The 18,190-nt window shown below is 30.6% G+C and overlaps 4 protein-coding genes across 4 annotated transcripts; 2 read left to right on the top strand and 2 right to left on the bottom strand.

The window, feature by feature from the left end:
- Positions 1 to 214: 214 nt before the first annotated feature.
- On the bottom strand, positions 215 to 1,540 carry OCT59_012175 (uncharacterized protein; the record flags this gene model as incomplete). The annotated part of the gene is made up of 8 exons (XM_066134299.1): positions 215 to 256; positions 332 to 370; positions 450 to 488; positions 565 to 604; positions 681 to 723; positions 803 to 853; positions 931 to 978; positions 1,525 to 1,540. The coding sequence occupies 8 exons, from the start codon at positions 1,538 to 1,540 to the stop codon at positions 215 to 217; spliced, it is 318 nt and encodes a 105-aa protein (XP_065989578.1).
- Positions 1,541 to 4,875: 3,335 nt separating this feature from the next.
- On the top strand, positions 4,876 to 6,644 carry OCT59_012174 (uncharacterized protein; the record flags this gene model as incomplete). Its single annotated transcript, XM_066134298.1, has 6 exons — positions 4,876 to 4,888; positions 4,974 to 5,180; positions 5,324 to 5,686; positions 5,766 to 5,935; positions 6,026 to 6,213; positions 6,341 to 6,644. The coding sequence occupies 6 exons, from the start codon at positions 4,876 to 4,878 to the stop codon at positions 6,642 to 6,644; spliced, it is 1,245 nt and encodes a 414-aa protein (XP_065989577.1).
- A 1,068-nt stretch (positions 6,645 to 7,712) lies between these two features.
- Positions 7,713 to 9,863, top strand: OCT59_012173 (uncharacterized protein; the record flags this gene model as incomplete). The annotated part of the gene is made up of 3 exons (XM_066134297.1): positions 7,713 to 8,694; positions 8,779 to 9,132; positions 9,412 to 9,863. 3 exons carry the CDS (start codon positions 7,713 to 7,715, stop codon positions 9,861 to 9,863), a joined length of 1,788 nt encoding a protein of 595 aa, XP_065989576.1.
- Positions 9,864 to 14,817: 4,954 nt separating this feature from the next.
- On the bottom strand, positions 14,818 to 16,861 carry OCT59_012172 (uncharacterized protein; the record flags this gene model as incomplete). The annotated part of the gene is made up of 2 exons (XM_066134296.1): positions 14,818 to 15,791; positions 15,880 to 16,861. The coding sequence occupies 2 exons, from the start codon at positions 16,859 to 16,861 to the stop codon at positions 14,818 to 14,820; spliced, it is 1,956 nt and encodes a 651-aa protein (XP_065989575.1).
- Between the last annotated feature and the right edge of the window lie 1,329 nt (positions 16,862 to 18,190).

Below are 18,190 nucleotides of genomic sequence, written 5' to 3'. Positions count from 1 at the left end.
TGTAAAAAAAAAATTTTATCTAATTACTATGAAAAAACACCAGCTGCACCTCCCTTTCCCAGAAATAAATTTTCAAAAGAAACTTACCAAAGCTGAAGAAAATTCCAAGGAACCGTCCTACAAACGTAAGAAATTATTAAAAAAAAGAAAGGAACGGTTAGTAAACCGTTCCAAAATAATAAAAAAAAACAAAAATCAAGATTCGTACTCGTACTTACGAATCTTGGTTCCTTCGATCTTCGGAAGCCAACCGAACCTATAAAAATAAAAGAAAAAGAACAGTTAGAAACCGTTCATAATAATAAAAAAAAATCCAAGGTTCGTAACGAACCTTAGTTCTCCTTTTTCCGATCCTCGGAAGCCCACAAACCTATAAAAAAAAAGAAAGAATGGTTAGTAAACCATTCGTAATAATAAAAAATAAAAACAAAGTAAAGATTCGTACTTACGAATCTTTGGGTTTTCGTTCTTCGGAAGCCCACCCGAACCTATAAAAAAATATACAAAAACGGTTAGTAAACCGTTCGTAATAATAAATAAAAAAAATTAAAGATTCGTACTTACGAATCTTTGGGTTTTCCGTTCTTCAGAAGCCCACCCGAACCTAAAAAAAAGAAAGAACGGTTAGTAACCGTTCATAATATTAAAAAAAAATAAACAAAACCAAGATTCGTACTTACGAATCTTGGTCCTCTTTTTCCGTTCTTCGGAAGACACCCGAACCTAAAAAAATAAAGAAAAAAACGGTTATTAGTAACCGTTAATAATATTTAAAAAAGACAAAACCAAGATTCGTACTTACTTACGAATCTTAGTTTTTCTGTTCTTCGGAACTCGGAAGCTCCACCGAAACCTAAAAAAAGAAAGGAACGGTTATTAGTAACCGTTCCATAATATTAAAAAAAAAAATAAATAAACCAAGATTCGTACTCGTACTTACGAATCTTGGTTCATCTATTCGTCGGAAATACACCGAGCCTATAAAAAAAAGAAAGGAACGGTTAGTAAACCGTTCCAAAATAATAAAAAAAATAAATAAATAAAACCAAGATTCTTAAGAATTTTAGGTTCCAAAACCCCTTCCTCCTTCCCCTTTCCCCGTTTTTTACCTTAAAGTCCGGTTTCGTGAACAAGCCGGCGTCCTCCTACACGTCCTATAAAAAAAATAACGAAAAGAAACGTTAGTTCGTTTCTTAATTAAAATTAAAAAGATTAAAAAAAAAATTAAAAAAAAGATATGTAAGTTTCGAAACGAAACTTACATTACTTCCAAGAAAAAGAGGCGGAAGAAGGTGTGAGAAAAGGGGAGAACGAAAGGGGAAGGGAAGGACGAAAGGGAAAGGGAGGACGAACGAAAGGAGGGAAAGTGGAAGGGGAAAGGGGAGTTTAAAAAAGATGATCCTTTTTTAAACTTTAAATACGCGTGACGTTTAATTAGTGCATTATTCGACCAATATCTAATGTAGATCATGGTCAAATTTTTGATTTTAGTCTCCTGCATCACCATCAAATCTGTGGTGGTACAGTTGGGTTCAATCATTTTTAAAAAGTCAGGTTTGAGAATATAGTCAAAAGTGATCAAAATCAGCAAATGAAATTAGAAGTATTTATACTAATAGTATTTATTAATTAAAATAGCAATAAAAATAAAAATAAAAACTACAATAATAAAAAATCCCCAAATAAGAAAAAATGCAGAATTTTCCAAAAGATTATCATATTTCTTTTCCAATTCATAGGATTTATCTTTCCATCTTCTTTCTTCTTTGTCTTTTTGACGATGAGTATGACGCTGGAAATAGGTCTTTCTCGTCCTTTTTCTTGATGATCCAGGTGGCGACATGCTTTAATCAATTAATTGTTAATAGTAGCTTATGAATTGTCTCTCTATATGAATTGTCAATTATTAAATTCGTACCTAAAAAAATTTTTTCTGCTGCTGACTGCGCGTTGAATTAATAAAAAAAAAAAATTAAAACCACTGCTTTGATTTTTCTATTAAATAAATTATCAATAAAAATAAATTAAATTATTGAAGTCAATTTATATAAAGAAAAAATTTTATAAATTCATACCTAAAAAATTTTCTTCCGCTACGTTGGAGTACTAAAAAAATAATCATTTTTTTGTTCTTATATACAAAAAAAAGAGATAGCCTTGAGATCATTAATCGAACGATCAAACTCGAGGAATATTATCATTTTAGGAAATATTTATTTTATAAAAAAAATGACTTGTTTACATAATTATCACATAAAAAAATTCATCAATATTTTAAAAAATGTATACATATAAAAAAAACGTGAAAAAACCATGTGAAAAAAGTTTTTTATTAGCGGATAAAAAAAATTCATAACTAGTAAAAAAGATTCACGTGTAATAACAATAAAAAAAAGTTTAATTGTTTGCTTCAGCTTCATTCTTTTCAATTTTAGTAGTACCCGTTTGCTACTAGCATATTACTAGTACCCAGGTTGCACGACGAGGACGTCGGTACTAATGACAACCCAAAAAAAAATGATACCAGTTATACAATGTCCATCGTTAGACGAAATGGTAGAGCAGAGCTAGATCTACCAATTGTACAATGCCTATTGCTAGGATGGTAACGATTTGTAACTACAATAAAAAATTTAATAATTTATAAAAAACTGTGAATTATGGGATTGAAGTATGCAATTACAAATATTCATGTTAAAATATCTAAAATATATTGTATGATTCTTTTTCCTTGAAGGAGAGGTCATGTTTTAATAATAAATATATAACTATATATTTACACTGATGCTGCTGACCTGTAACTTATATCATTACGTTTCAATCCAAGATTTTTTTTTTTTTAACCTCCTTAAAAAAAATTTTTTTTGGATTTATTAATTAATTAAAAAAATCATTTCACGAAAAAAAATGTTACAGTTCCTTATACGGACGTTTAATATAATGGCAAGTGATTGCCTCGTGAGAATGATAATGAAATAACGAAGTCTCATGCCTCATGATGTTTTTTCCATAGGGAAAATGAAAATTTGAGGCTCCTTCTTTTCAATTATTAAATTATCAATTTTTTTCAACGATCGAATTTAACGAATTTTGAATTTTTGAATGAATTTGAAAAAAAGAAGATTTCTAACATTATAAAAAAAGGTATAAAAAGTCATCATCCTTTAGATTTTTTCATTAATTTCATGTAAAAAAATATTTTAACAAAAAAACTTTTTACACCAATTGCACCCGAACCTCCACAAATACTATTTATCAAAAAATGTCCAAGTTTCTACATGGTTCTAGCGAAAGGCTCACTCAAGAGTAAGAGGTTACGGCTGTGTCAATATTAGACGCTAATGATCCAAAAAAATAATTATTTGAAAATCAAAGCCTTCATTCAGATAGGAATATTGAGAAAGATTTTGAAAAGGGAGATGTGATATTCGTTAGGAAAAAATTTATAGCGTGCAGGAGTTAGCAACGCGTATTAGACAAGAAAACAGAAATAGGTTTGTTACTAAAGTATATATAATTCGTTGACGAACCTAATCAATTAATTAATTATTGTCTATCTATAAATAAAATTAAGATTATATAATAAATTCTTTAAATATTTTTCTTACATATATATAAAGATCATAAAATTCACGTACAGTATAATATAAACATTTTGTAAATTTATTTGTAACAACCGTTACATGGCTTATCTAATTATGCATGATCATCCGTTGGAGTTGTAAAAAATATATTTAATACGCAAATTCGTTTTAGCGTTCACACAATATTTTGGATATTGTTCTACAATTGGGCTACGGTCAATTTTAACTACATCTTTTCTTTTTGGGTCAATATCAATACCAATTCTTTTATTTGGAGAAACGTTACAGTATACTAAAAAGTCGAATACACTGTATATTGTATATAAAATATGTTTTTTATGTTGTTTTTTATATCATTGCTCTTAAACGAAGAAAAATTTTAAATATAAATAAAATACATATTAGTTACTACCTAAATCGGGTTTATAGCACAATGATTATGTTCCAAATTAATAATACACAAATTTTTTTCCTTTTTATCTTATGAAAATTTCCCAGGATACATACTTTGATCACGTAAGTTACCGGGTTGATTTGGGTTATCCGCTTTGCATTTCGGCCCCTTAAATTTTTTTTTTGTACTCCTTGCACTGCACTCCTTTTTCAAATTTTTTTTTTTTAAAAAAATTTTTTTTTTTTTTTGACTTCATTCTTTTATCATTTGATCTTATATGTGCATATCTTTGGCCAATTATTTAATATTCTTACATTACTTTAAATAATATGCGATAGGTCAATGATTACAGCAGTTAAGTGCATAACCGGAAAATTTTGTTATCGTGACTGCAGTATATAAACAGATCGATCCGTTGATCTGTTTACGATATATGTACATCTGTATCAGCCAATTTCCGATTTATGGAAACAAAGTATTTATCACAATAATTCTCATCCATTATCTATTACACAGTTTATAATAAATCATATGAATTAAAAGAGATTACAGTATATTATTTTATATTTCGGGAAATTGCCCATTCGGGATATTGGGTATAAGGATATATTAGGTTTCGGGATTTGGGAAATTGAGCATCAGGAATTTGGAATTCAGGAAATACAGATTCGTGAATATTTCAGGGAAAGATCCTATTTGGAAAATTGGCATTTTAGATAATTGATTTAGGGAGAAGTATATTCAGAAAAGTGGCATTCAGAAAATGGTTTGACAAGGCATGATTACCAATAAACAGGTTCTTATACTGCTAGAGTCAGATATAAATACAATAGAGCAGGAGACACTTTATTTTCCCATGGGTTAAGATTTTTCTGATCTGATTGGTATTCTTAAATCATGGTTCGATCAAGTAATATTTGAATATTTTTTGGTTCCTTTTTTTTTGATTTTTTTTTGATTTTTGAATAGCGGTTTTAATGCTATCTATATAACAGAACCTACTAAAAAGTCAAAGTCCGCGGCAAGTCGAATTAAAGCTGCAGGAATTGCTCAAAGTCAATCAAAAGCTGCGAAAACTAATCAAGGTCGAGCAAAAACTGTATCGGGAACAGACGAAGAAGTTAATGATGAATTTAACGATGAGGATGGAGGAATTAACGATGAAATAAGCAATGAGGATGACGAAATAGATTTTCTCGGAGGTCAGTCATAGAATCTTAATTTATGAATTTAATGAATTTTGCATTTTATTATATACAATTGAAGATATTAATTTTTACTTAAAAACTATTAAAAACAAACGATAATAACACACAATAATAAAACAATAATAAATAATGATAAGATCTTTCCAAAGATCAGCAGAATCCTCACCATGGTCGTCAAGAACAAGAAGTACGAGAACGTCAGAATCCCCACCGTGATCGTCAAGAACAAGAAGTACGAGAACGTCAGAATCCCCACCGTGATCGTCAAGAACAAGAACGAGAATGTCAGAATCCTCACCGTGGTCGTCAAGAACAAGAACGAGAACGTCAGAATCCTCACCGTGGTCGTCAAGAACAAGAACGAGAACGTCAGAATCCCCTCTGTCGTCATCAAGAACAAGAAGGACGAGAAATAGAGAATAGAGAAAGAATTAAGAGGAGAAGAAATGAAAGAGAAGATGATCAAGATTATAGAGAAAAAGAAGACGATAACTATTCTGGTAAAATCTTGTTTAATACAATATTTTGTTATACATAAATATCTTCATTTATTATTAATAAAATAAATATGACGTCAAGTTCCCCCCCAATTCGAATCGATGACAAACCAATTGCAAATCTGCAATTGGCTAGTTGATCATCCGGATATCCTGCAGCTAGCCACTCAAATGTTAAATATGAAGGATAGTACGTCACAATTAGCACTAGCAGTGCAGCAGCCAGCACACGCGCCATCAACCGCATCCAATGTAAGCGTTTATTGTATTTCGATCGATACATTCAGTTGTTGTGACTATAATTTTCATAAATATTTCACAAAAACTTTTATTATTATTTAGGAAAAATATAGGTTAATCGATGAAGAAATAAAATGTCTTTTTTTAAGATCTCGGTTCCCACCTGGTCTCGTTTTTGAAAAACTAGTACGAAAAATTTTTCCCGAATTTGAAACTTATAGTAGCACAGCAAAATCAATTATAGATCGATGTAGAAAATCCTTTTCAGACTATCGTTATCAGCTTAGGGTGTCAATTGAAGAATTAGTCTGAGAATTTCAAAAAAAATTAGAAAGGTAATCAATATAATATTATTTGCATTTATAATTGTATTTATAACTAATGTCAATATGAATTTCTTTCCTTTTTTTTATAAAGAGGAGGAACTATTACAGAAACAGAAACTCAAGTTGAGATTACCAATTTTATTTCATGTGAAGTTGCTATTAAGAGAATTCTTAACCGCTATTTTTCTGCGGTTGATATATCTGAAATTTCAGAAATATCAATGGACAAACTAATTGAATTTTCGAGAGAATGTTTTAGTATTGCGTGGGAGGAAAGGAACGAAACCAACACTAAGGCTTTCTATAATCAAATCAAAAGATTAGATAAAAATACGGAAAATTTAGAAATTCCGTCCCGTAGTGGAAAGAATTTTGCTAGCTCACTGAAATTTTAATAAAAAAATGTAATAAAATGCAGTGAAGTTGCAATATATTGTAATAAAAATTATTGGTGTGATATTATTGTTGTGACAGAATATTATTGATGTATGATGTGATGATATATAAAGTAATATCATCATTGAGAATTCTTTTTTCTTAATAACAAATAATACACGATGATGCATGATAAATTTTGTTAAAGTGATATTTGATAAAATCTGCATGTTGTAGATTATGTGACGCAAGTAGATGTAATTACTACAAGGTCACCTGATTTATTTAATAATACCGATTGATAACTATTATTTAGTTTAATTTACCGATTGATTTCTGGCTAGGAAGAACAATATAAATTTTAACCTTATATAGAATACTGATCTACCGATGATTAATTCGCGATTACTATTTAATTATGCAGACTTCAATTTTTACAATAGTTTTACAATTAAAATAAATTATATGCAATTCTGTACGAAATACATTAACATTGTTAAGTAACAATCATTGGTATCATACCACACCGATAATCGGTGTTGGCTTGACTTTTTTTTTATTTTATATTTCCAACTTTATCGTCTCCTTTTTATTCTTTTATTCCCCTTTAAATTTATTTTTCCAACTTCACTAATAAATTTACATATATTAAAAAACATTATTATATTTATTTTATTGTTTTATTGTAATATTTTTATTTTATTTACGTGCTGTGATTTGATCGATGCGAAAGTAATACAACTAAAATAATTGTGTCACGTTCTATCAAGAAAAATGCATCCGTTGTGTTTGACTCATATATGTTTGTGTATTTTGATTATCCTTATCAAGAAAAGGACATATTAAGGTGAAACCGGGATTTTGTTGAATTTCAAGATATCAATATAAAAAAGATTGGTGTATTTTTTACTTGGCGATTCAGAGATTCAGCTTCAGCTTAGCTCAGTCAACATACGTATATTTCAGTCACTATAGCCACCGTATAGGTCAGTATAATAATATTTATTGCATTATAAGCAAATATACGAATAAGGCATTAATTTTTGTATATTCATAAAAATTTAGAATTTTGATTTTGATTGTTAACAATGTTGCGAAATAGAGCACGAAGGGATACTACTACATTACCTTTTCGTATTCGAAATAATTTTAGAAGGCAACCACAAGGTACAATAGTACCACCAAATGATGATAATGGTAGTGACAATTTTGATAATAGTAATGAACAACGAAATAATTATAATGTTGATATGCAATTAGAAAATGAAGAATATGACGATGATGAGGATGCAGGAAATGATGATATTTATGCAACATCATCAGAAAATAGTGATAATTATACAGCATCTTCAGAAAACGAAGAATATGATGATTATGGGAATGCAGGAAATGATGATTATGCAACATCGTCAGAAAATGATGATAATTATACAGCATCTTCAGAAAACGAAGAATATGATGATTATAATAGCGATACAGGAAGAACATCTCTAGAAGGTGAAAACCATGTTTATGCATCATCACAAAGTGATACAACAACATCTTCAGAAAGCGGAGAAAATATTGCTAATCCCTCATCAGAGGAAAAAATATTCATTGATAGAGCGCTAGATGAAAGCAATTTACCAAATTTTAATGGCAATTTTGCACCATATTTCCAAGATTTTACTACTGCTGCTTTATTTTGTTGGATTCATAAACATGATATCTCAACAAATGCGTATGAAGATCTTGTTGATATTATTATGAATCAAGAATTCAATAGGAATCATATTGTAAGAAATATCCGAAGATTTCGAACATGGAGGCAACATCTTCCTCTTCTTTCAATATCTGCAAAATCTATCCCAATTTCATCAAAAAAAACACCATCAACTTCTAAAAACTCAAAATTAGCATATCAACTTTCAATAAATGATATTATTTGGCATGTCCTTAGTAATCCATCATTAGTTAATAATATGTATTTTGGTCCAGGTATTCATTCAGAAATAAAATCTGAATACTGGCATGGAACTTTATGGGCAGAATCACCCCTTTTTGGCCAAGAACAATTAACAATATTACAAGGTAATGATCATATAATCATATTTGTTATTTATTCTTATTCATAATTTGTGTAAAATAATTCTATTGTTTTTTTATATCTAATAGAGACATATAGATGTGGAGATTTTATTTATTATTATGATAATGACAATAATGAACAATTGCACCTTGGTAGATTGAGAGCAATATTAATGAATGAAGTTGATAAGCAATATCAGCTAAGAATCCAAAAAGTTCTATATTATAATGATTTGCCTGGAGCTTTTAAGGGAGTACTAAGATGGAACCGTTCTCTTACTGGTGAAGTTTGGTTACAAGACCTATCTTTTCAAATAATTGGAATATCACAAATTTCTAAAAAAGCTACTGTGATGATGATATTCCAGCATAATCTCATTCCTGAAGAAACATTGCATATTACTGAAATAGTTTATAGACATAATAGTTACTGGCGCATTCGTAATGTAGATTTTTCATATAAACATCCTGCTGATTATATCATAACAAGACCACCACCATCTCCTTCCATGAAAGTCTGCAAACTATTTTTGGATCTTTATTATGATGATTTTGGCACATACCGAAATGTCTACCATTCATTAGGAGGTGTTTATATACAATTTGGAAATATGCCAAGTCATCAAAGGAAGTTGCTTAAAAATCACTTTGTCCTTGGATTTGTCCCATTTGGTGGTGATTTTAATGAGTTTATAAAACCTTTTATTTCTGAAATAAAAGAACTTGAAAAAGGAAAAGTAATGAATATACAAGGACAGGATGTTTGGGTAATTGCAAGCATAGGAGTTGTAACAGCTGACTTACCCCAAGGTAATGATTTGGCTGGTGTATTGCGACAAAATGCTAATAAGGGGTGTAGAAGTTGTACTATAAGTAAAGATTCATTTACTGATTTTACTCAAAATATAGCTTTAACTTCTCGATATCATCACTTGACAGATTCTGAATTTGCTTTAATATCTGCTGAAACAGTTATTTCTCAAAAAAAACAACTTAGTAGGAAATATGGATTGAAATTACAGCCTAATATTTTAGATGAACTGAAAAGAGAGAGACATTTGCAAACACCACAAGATATTTACCATGTTACTGCAGGAAAAATTGGACGTCTACTCAAATTAACTTGTGAATTATTTTCACAAGAAGGAGAAAATGATTTCATTAAAACCTGAAAAGATTTTGAGAAACCAAAGACATGGTCACGTATACCAAATCCCATTAGCCACCGGGAAAGTTTTATGATGTCTGATTACCTTCGGCTTGCTATAATAATGCCTTTCATATTAAATCGGTTTTTAAAAATAACTAGTTTGAAGAATAATGAGGCAAAAAACATCCAACAACGAACTGGTGCATCACGTATTAATTTAGTAAAAAATACAATAATAACTTGTTGGGTTCATATAGCAAAAACAATGAGTATGGTCTTTAAAAGCAAGTTTACAATAAATTCTTATGAAGAATTACAGCAAAGTCTTAAAGAAGAAATGAATATTCTTCCAAAGGTATAAATAATTACTTAGTATAGCAATTTGAATTAATTATTTACTAATAATAAATGATTTTTAGGTTTTCTCTGAATTTGTCAACTTGCCAAATCTGCATGTTAGTGTTCATTTACTAATGCATGCAAAAACTTATGGTACTCTTATAAATACTCAATGTGGTATCAAAGAAATGGTACACCGGGTCTTTAAAGCAATGGTACCCCGGACAAATCGCAAGAATATTGAATTAGATTTATTAAAACGATATACCACACTTTTTGCAATTCGTCATCTAGTAGATGGTGGTATAGATTATAGGTTATCTCAAAGTTGTAATGGGTTTGCTTCTCTGACATCAAATTTTAGGCATATATTAACCAATTGGTATATTACTGAAAACAAAGAAACATCAAATGAACATGATGAACAAGATAATGGTTTGTATTGTAATTTTATTATTTACTAAGTAATTCTAATCAAGAAAAATTTGTGCAAAATTTTTTGATACTATTTTTTTTTTAAAATTCAAATCTGATTACTGAATGATTAATTTTATACATTGTAATTTTATTATAGTAACTTCTCCAGTAAACTTTATTACACATATTACTTTAAAAAAGGGGGTATCCCAACAAGATCGTGAAAATATTATGTTGAACTTGCCACATTTCAATTCTGAGTTGCTCCTTTCATTTGAAGATATTGGATTTAAGTCAGCACTTATATATTCTCAAATGAGTTGGTATAAATTGGCAACCTATATAATAGAAGAAACTACTAGTGGTGTCTTCTCCAAAATCCATCTTCATATTGGTGACTTTGTAACAATACAAGAAGAAAATCATGATGAATGTTATGCAATTATAAAAGGAATCTTCAAATATAAAGCCAACAATAATAAATTTTATGCATTTATTATTATTGATTGGTTTGAAGAAATTAAGAGAGTTCACCATGTATTGAAATGTCCTCTTTATCGTATTCAGGCAACCTATGATACATGTTGGAGAAGAATATTCCCAATATTAGTAATTGACCGTGTGCAAAAGGTTCACTTTGTTTATGATGCAACGAATGAATGCTGGATAAAAAATGATTTTTTTTTTACTGCTATATGACTTTATAATAAGGACTTTTATTATATTTATTTGTAATTAGTAGGATGAAATTAATGGTGGTATCATTTAGTGTTATTTAAAATAATGCATTTAGCGATCGATCTTCATATTCGTGATTTAGCAATGCTATTTCACGTGACTGGATCTGATTAACCAATAAAAACCTTAAATTTTTTGTTTTTTTGTTTTACTGATAAAATCCCTCTACGCCAAACTTTTTATTTTTAAATATTTATTTAAAGTTAAATAATTACCAGTTTCTTTGAAATTTGATACCTTTGAAGTTTGAAGTAAGTTATTTTTCAGATTAACTACTGTTTTTTTTCACAATATTAAAAAACCTAACGACAACAACTATAAAGGAAGAAATGAGAGTAATACTTGGAAAGGGAAGAATCAACCTGCGGGAAACGACAACTAGGGTGGCCAGTCAAACCGCCAGAGCTAAACAGCATAACGAAAGTAGCTACAAATCTTCAAAAATTCTAACGTGTTCAATACAACCACTTCAAGATGTACTAGACCTAGTAAAGTCATTGTTGAGACGCGGCTATTTTATGGTCACTATCGACCTCAATCAAGCTTTTTCTATCACATATCGCTAGCAGAGTTCCAACGAAAATATTTTGCATTCGATTTCCTCATGTTTACCGTTCGGCTTGACAACAAGTCCCAGAATATCGAGCTCAGGGAATAAGGATAGTGGATTATCTAAACGACCTGTTGATAATGGCTTCATCAAAAGAACAGGCTCAAGACCATGCTTCGATTATCGTAAAATTGCTAGTAGAACCATGGGTTCATAGTAAACGAAAACAAATCTTATCTAACTCCTACACGGGTGATCGATTACTTAGGGTTTAAAATTCGATTCAAAGGCAATAACACTTAAATTGCCAAAACACAAAATAAAGAGCTTAGTGAGGGAATGTCAGAAGGCGAAACAACTCAAAATTCTCCCGTACGAAAACTTGCCTCGTTGATAGGAAAGATTGTGGCAACTGCGAACTCAGATTTTCCAGCACGATTGCATTCTGGGGCGTTACTTCGCGACAGAAAAAGAAGTTTGAAGCTAAAAGGGTGAATGGCTCAGTGACTCTTCCAAACGAAAGTTTACTACACCTAGAAGGTAACTTTGAAATTCTTTTATTTATTGTTTCTCAATTAAATGAAGCTAAACATTTCAGTTTCTCTTTTGTAGGTTCACGGCTTCCAGGCTGTTACTCGAAGGTAAGCTTGATAAATCCGATTTTTTTATTTTTCACTTAAACGAAACGTTAACTAACGTCTTCATTTGCTTTTTTTGTTGGTTCCAGGACACATATCACCAAAGGTTCGGACCTGGACTTTACTTTGAAGGTAAACTTCAAAAAAAAAATTTTAACAAATGTTATCTAACGTTCACTTTTATATTTCTAAGTTTCTTGATCATTGGACAGAGTTTATACAAAGATTTCGAAGGTTTTACTACTTCGAAGTCTTGATTTTCTTTATTCTTTAAAAATGAGATGCTAATACTAATACTTCGTTCTTTAGATGATCAATCACCTGGAGCTAAGAGCAATTTATTTTCCCTTCTATAATACAGGGCCATTCCAATCAGACAGTATTGATCAAGACCGACAACACGAAATATGTAGCGTATATCAACCATCCAAGAAGTAACAACCTATCAAGGAGCGCGGAACTATTGGCGATAAAATATTGCAAAAGGTTATTAATAAACAAAGTTTTTATAATATCAAAAATTATAAGTAAATTATATTATTACTCACTCGTTATCTTTATATCATATTCAACTAGAGTATTTTTAGGAACAATTGGAGATGTTGCTTCCATAGACTTGGCGGTAAAATCAAAACAATCATTCCATGTCCATCAGGGATTTAGTATGTGTTAAAACAGCACTTGTGTCTGCAATTGTTGCATCTTATTTTCGGTAAGTATGGTAGGTATTATTATTAATTACACGTATTTCTTAAAAACTGAATGGTATTATTAAATAATTGTAAATGCTTTAAATTTCACATATACTATGGAAATAAAGTTAGTTCTAGTAATTTCACTAGTAACGATGTTGTAATTATTATTTATGATCAGATATGTAATAAGTAAATTTTGATTATTAATAAAATTGATACTTTAATTATTGTCATAATACCAAGCTGATAACATTTAAATATCGTTAAGATATCATGATTGATATTCTGAATAATCATTAGTTGTTTTCTATACATCTCAACGACATCAATATGGGAACATATTGGTTTTATGCCGATTTTTAAATGATAACATGCTGATACAGTTATGATAATGTAATAATACTGCGACGATATCGTGCTGATACCAAAATGATGCTATCTTAGTGTCGGGATAATATCGTTTTGCTATCATTCACCGTATTGTCACTGTATTATTGCTGCGATGATATTGTGCTGATACCAAAATGATGCTATCTTAGTGTTAGGATAATATCGTTTTGCTATCATTCACTGTATTGTCACTGTATCATTGCTGCGATGATATCGTGCTGATACTAAAATGATGCTATTTCAGTATCAATAAATATCTGGATGATATCGTTTTGTTATCATTCACTGTATCGTCACAGTATTATTACGTTATCGTTAAGAGAGTCGTAACTATATCAATATGTTATCATTTTAGAAAATCGTCATGAAATCGTTACGATCTCATAATGATATCGTTAAGATATTATTTTAGATTTGAATATTTCAGTAAAGTACTAAATGACGAATTGCAAAGAGAGTAGTATACCGCTTTAACAAGTCTAGCTCGACATTCTTGCAATTTGTTCGTGGTACCATTGCTTTAAAGATCCGATGCACCATCTCTTTGATACCAACTTGAGTGTTTATAAGAGTACCATAAGTCCTTGCATGCACCAGCAAGTGGATATTGATATGCAGGTTTGGTAAGTTAGCAAATTCAGGGAAAACCTAAAGCCACATTATTAAATAATATTTTATATATTGATAAATAAAAAATAAAAAATTATATAAGAATTATGAATAATTGTACCTTTAGAAGAATTTTCATTTCTTCTTCAAGGCATTTTTGTAATTCGTCATACGAATCTAATGTAAACTTGCTTTCAAAAACTATCCTCATTGTTTTTGCTACATATACCCAACAAGCAATTATTACATTTTTCGCCATGTTAATGCGTGATTCTTGAATTCGTCGCAGAATGCTTCTGGATTCATTTTCCTTTAAGCTTGATGATTCTAAAAAACTATTAAGTATAAAAGGCATTATCATAGCGAGCCTAAGATAGTCAGACATCATGAAACTGGCATTGTGGCTAATTGGATTTGGCAAACGAGACCATTTTTTTGGTTTCTCAAAGTTCTTCCAGGCTTTGATAAACTCGTCCTCTCCTTTTTGTGAAAATAATTCGCACCTGTGGAAATCAAAAAGCTTTATTAAAAGATTTTGTTCGTTACATATCTAGCTAAAGTTAATTAAATTCTAAGATCATACGTTAATTTAAGAAGTCGTCAAATCTTCCCAGCAGTTGCATGATATATATCTTGAGGTGTCTGTAGATGCCTTTCTCTTAGCAGCCTATCCAAAATGCTAGGCCTTGTTCTTAGTCCAAACTCAGTACAAAGTCGTCTTTGCCTTGTGGTAGCAGGTTCATCAAATATCTCTTTAAATTGATCGTCAGTGATGTGATGATATCTTGATGTTGCTGGTACATCCTGAGAGAAGTTGGTAAGTGATTCTCGAGAGGCTGTACAAGTGCGGCAACCTTTATTGGCATTATGTCGTAATACACCACACATGTCATTCCCTTGTGGTAAATCAGCAGTTACGACACCTAAACCAGCTATCACCCAAGCATCTTGGCCATTCACTTCCATTAATTTTCCTTGTTCGAATTCTTTCATTTCAGAAATGAATGGCAACATGAATTCATTGAAATTACCACCGAAAGGAACAAACCCGAGAACAAAGTGATTTTTGAGCAACTTTCTTTGACGGGCAGGCATATTTCCAAACTGCACATAAACACCTCCTAACGAATGATAAACATTCCTAAATGTTCCAAAATCATCATAGTATATGTCCAAAAACAGCTTATAAACCGGAATTGTTGGAGATGGTGGCTGCCTTATGGAAATATATTCTGAAGGATGTTGATAAGAGAACGTTGCATCACGAATGCGCCAGTGTGTATGATGTTTATAAAGTATTTCGGTAATTCGTAGTGTATCTGCAGCAACCTTTTCGGAAATTTGTGATGTTGTTATTGTCAAGAATGGTTCATCTTGTAACCAAACTTCTCCGGAAAGAGAGCGATTTTGCCTTAATTCTCCCTTAAAATTTCCAGGCAAGTCACTATAATCTAGAACTTTTTGGATTCTTAGCCGATACTGTTGGTTCTCTTCATTTAATAATATCGCTCTCAATCTGCCAAGTTTTCGCTCATTATCGTAATAGTAAACAAAATCGCCGCATTGGTATATCTCTATTATATACATATGAAAAAAGTGTTAGTCTCTTGTACTTTATTGCTTCGCCTCTCTACCATCAGCTTGCATTTAATAAATAATTACCCCCTGATATCATTAATTGTTCTTGACCGAAAAGAGGTGACTCTGCCCATAAGGTACCATGCCAGTACTCGGATTTTGTTTTTGAATCGACACCAGCACCAAAATACATTTCCTTTAATAGTGATGGGTTGTTAAGAATATTCCAAATGATATCACTTATTGAAAGTTGATATGCCATCTTTGAATCCTTTAAAGTTGATGGTGTTTTTTTTGATGAAATTGAGATAGATTTTGCTGATATTGAGGGAAGAGGAAGATGCTCCCTCCATGATCGAAATCTCCGAATATTCTTTACAATATGATCTCTATTAAATTCTGGTCTCATGATAATGTCAACAAGATCTTCATATGCATTTGTTGAAATATTATGTTTATAAATCCAACAAAATAAAGCAGCAGTAGTTAAATTTTGAAAATATGGAGCAAAATCACCATCAAAAGATGGTAACTTATCTTTAGCCAATGCTTCATCAACGAATAGCTTTTCTTCTGAGATATCAGAATCATGTCTTTTTTCATTATCTGACGACATTGTTTCATAATCTTCATCACTTTCTAAGGACATTATATAATCGCTTTCTGTTTCATTCTCTGATGATGTTGAAATCATGTTGGTATCACCTTCTTCATTATTGCTTCGTTGTTCTAAATCATCATCATTATCATTTCGTTGTTCTAAATGATCATTATCGCTTCGTTGTTCTAAATGATCATCATTGCTTCGTTGTTCTAAATCATCACCATTATCGCTTCGCTGTTCTATATGATCATCATCACTTCGTTGTTCTAAATCATCATCTCCGTCGCCATATTCATTATACTCTTCGCCACTAATATTATCATCTTCAAAATCTTTTTGTACCATTTTTTCATTGTCATCATTATCCGATAATAAAAATCTGTTGGGCAACCTTCTAAAATTATTACGGATACGAAAAGGTATTGCAGCAATATTCGCTTTTCGAGGTTTATTTCGTAACATGGCTATGACAATAATTATAATAAGGAATAATAAAATGAAATAAAATCATAAATTTAAAAAATGTCCATGCGCGTTTGTGTATTTAATTCATTAACTGCTTTTATAATATTTTCAATTGGATATCATAGTATCGTGACCGCAGCACATAAACGGAAATTTTGGGTTAACAAATTTCTTAACGGTTACATTAGTTCCTTGTCCGTGGTGCATTAACGGAAATTTTGGGCAATGATCTGGTTACATGTAAAGAAATTTTGTATGAAATCGTGACCGCAGGACATAAACGGAAATTTATATTACGAATTTCACGAAATTTCGAGAAAAAAAAATGTTAATGGTTACATTAGTTCTTAGATCACAGTACATTAATGGAAATCTTGGGGAAAATGATCTAAAATTGACGTGTTAACAACCAGTTACATGCAAAGAAATTTTGTATGAATATCGTGCGTGACTGCAGAACATAAACGGAAATTTAGATTACTAATTTCTTAAATTTTGGGAAAATCGATCAGAAAAAAATGTCAATAGTTACAATCGTTAGTTCTTTGTCCACAGTACATTTTGGTAAAATGATCTAAAATTGACGTGCAAAGAAATTTTGTATGAATATTGTGACCGCGGGACATAAACGGAAATTTGAATTGATCGGGAAATTTTCTTAATGGCTACATTGGTTCTTTACTTACAATGCATTGACGAAATTTTGAGGCAATGATCTGAAGAGTTGACTTCTTTAACGGTTATATATAAAGGAATTTATATGAATATTGTGACCGCAAGATATAAGCGGAAATTTAGATCATCGAATTTTGGGATAATTGATCAGAAAAAAAATTCGTTAATAGTTAGTTACATTAACTGTTAATGAATTATATAATGAACAACATCGTAACTATAGAAATTTGGGTTAACAAAGCTCTTGATTGATGTTTTGACGATTACATGTAAAGAAATTTATATAGGCTGCTGGACATAACGGAAATTGGGTTAACAAAGCTTTTCTGAAAAATTGATATTACATTTTAAGAATATCGTGATCGCAGCACATTTAGACAAGACAAATGATCAGAAAAAAATTGTTAGCAATTCGTGTTCCAGTTTATATGAAATTTTGATTTTTATGATTTTAAATTATTACGATCAATTATTATGATAAAATCACTAGTGGTGAGCTTTACGGATATATACAATTATAAAATTACATAAGATTTATTTTTTTATTGAAATAAATTGAAAAGGAGGTGAATATATCCCAGTAAAAAGTCCTGTACTGAATTTATATTAGGTTTGTATTGAATTTATACATGAGCCCGTTTGGTACGAAAA

This window comes from Rhizophagus irregularis, chromosome 2, assembly GCF_026210795.1.
Source record: "Rhizophagus irregularis chromosome 2, complete sequence".
Classification (NCBI taxonomy): Eukaryota; Fungi; Glomeromycota; class Glomeromycetes; order Glomerales; family Glomeraceae; genus Rhizophagus; species Rhizophagus irregularis.
The sequence above is the reverse complement of the archived record's forward strand: the minus strand, read 5'-3'. Positions and strand labels throughout refer to the sequence as shown.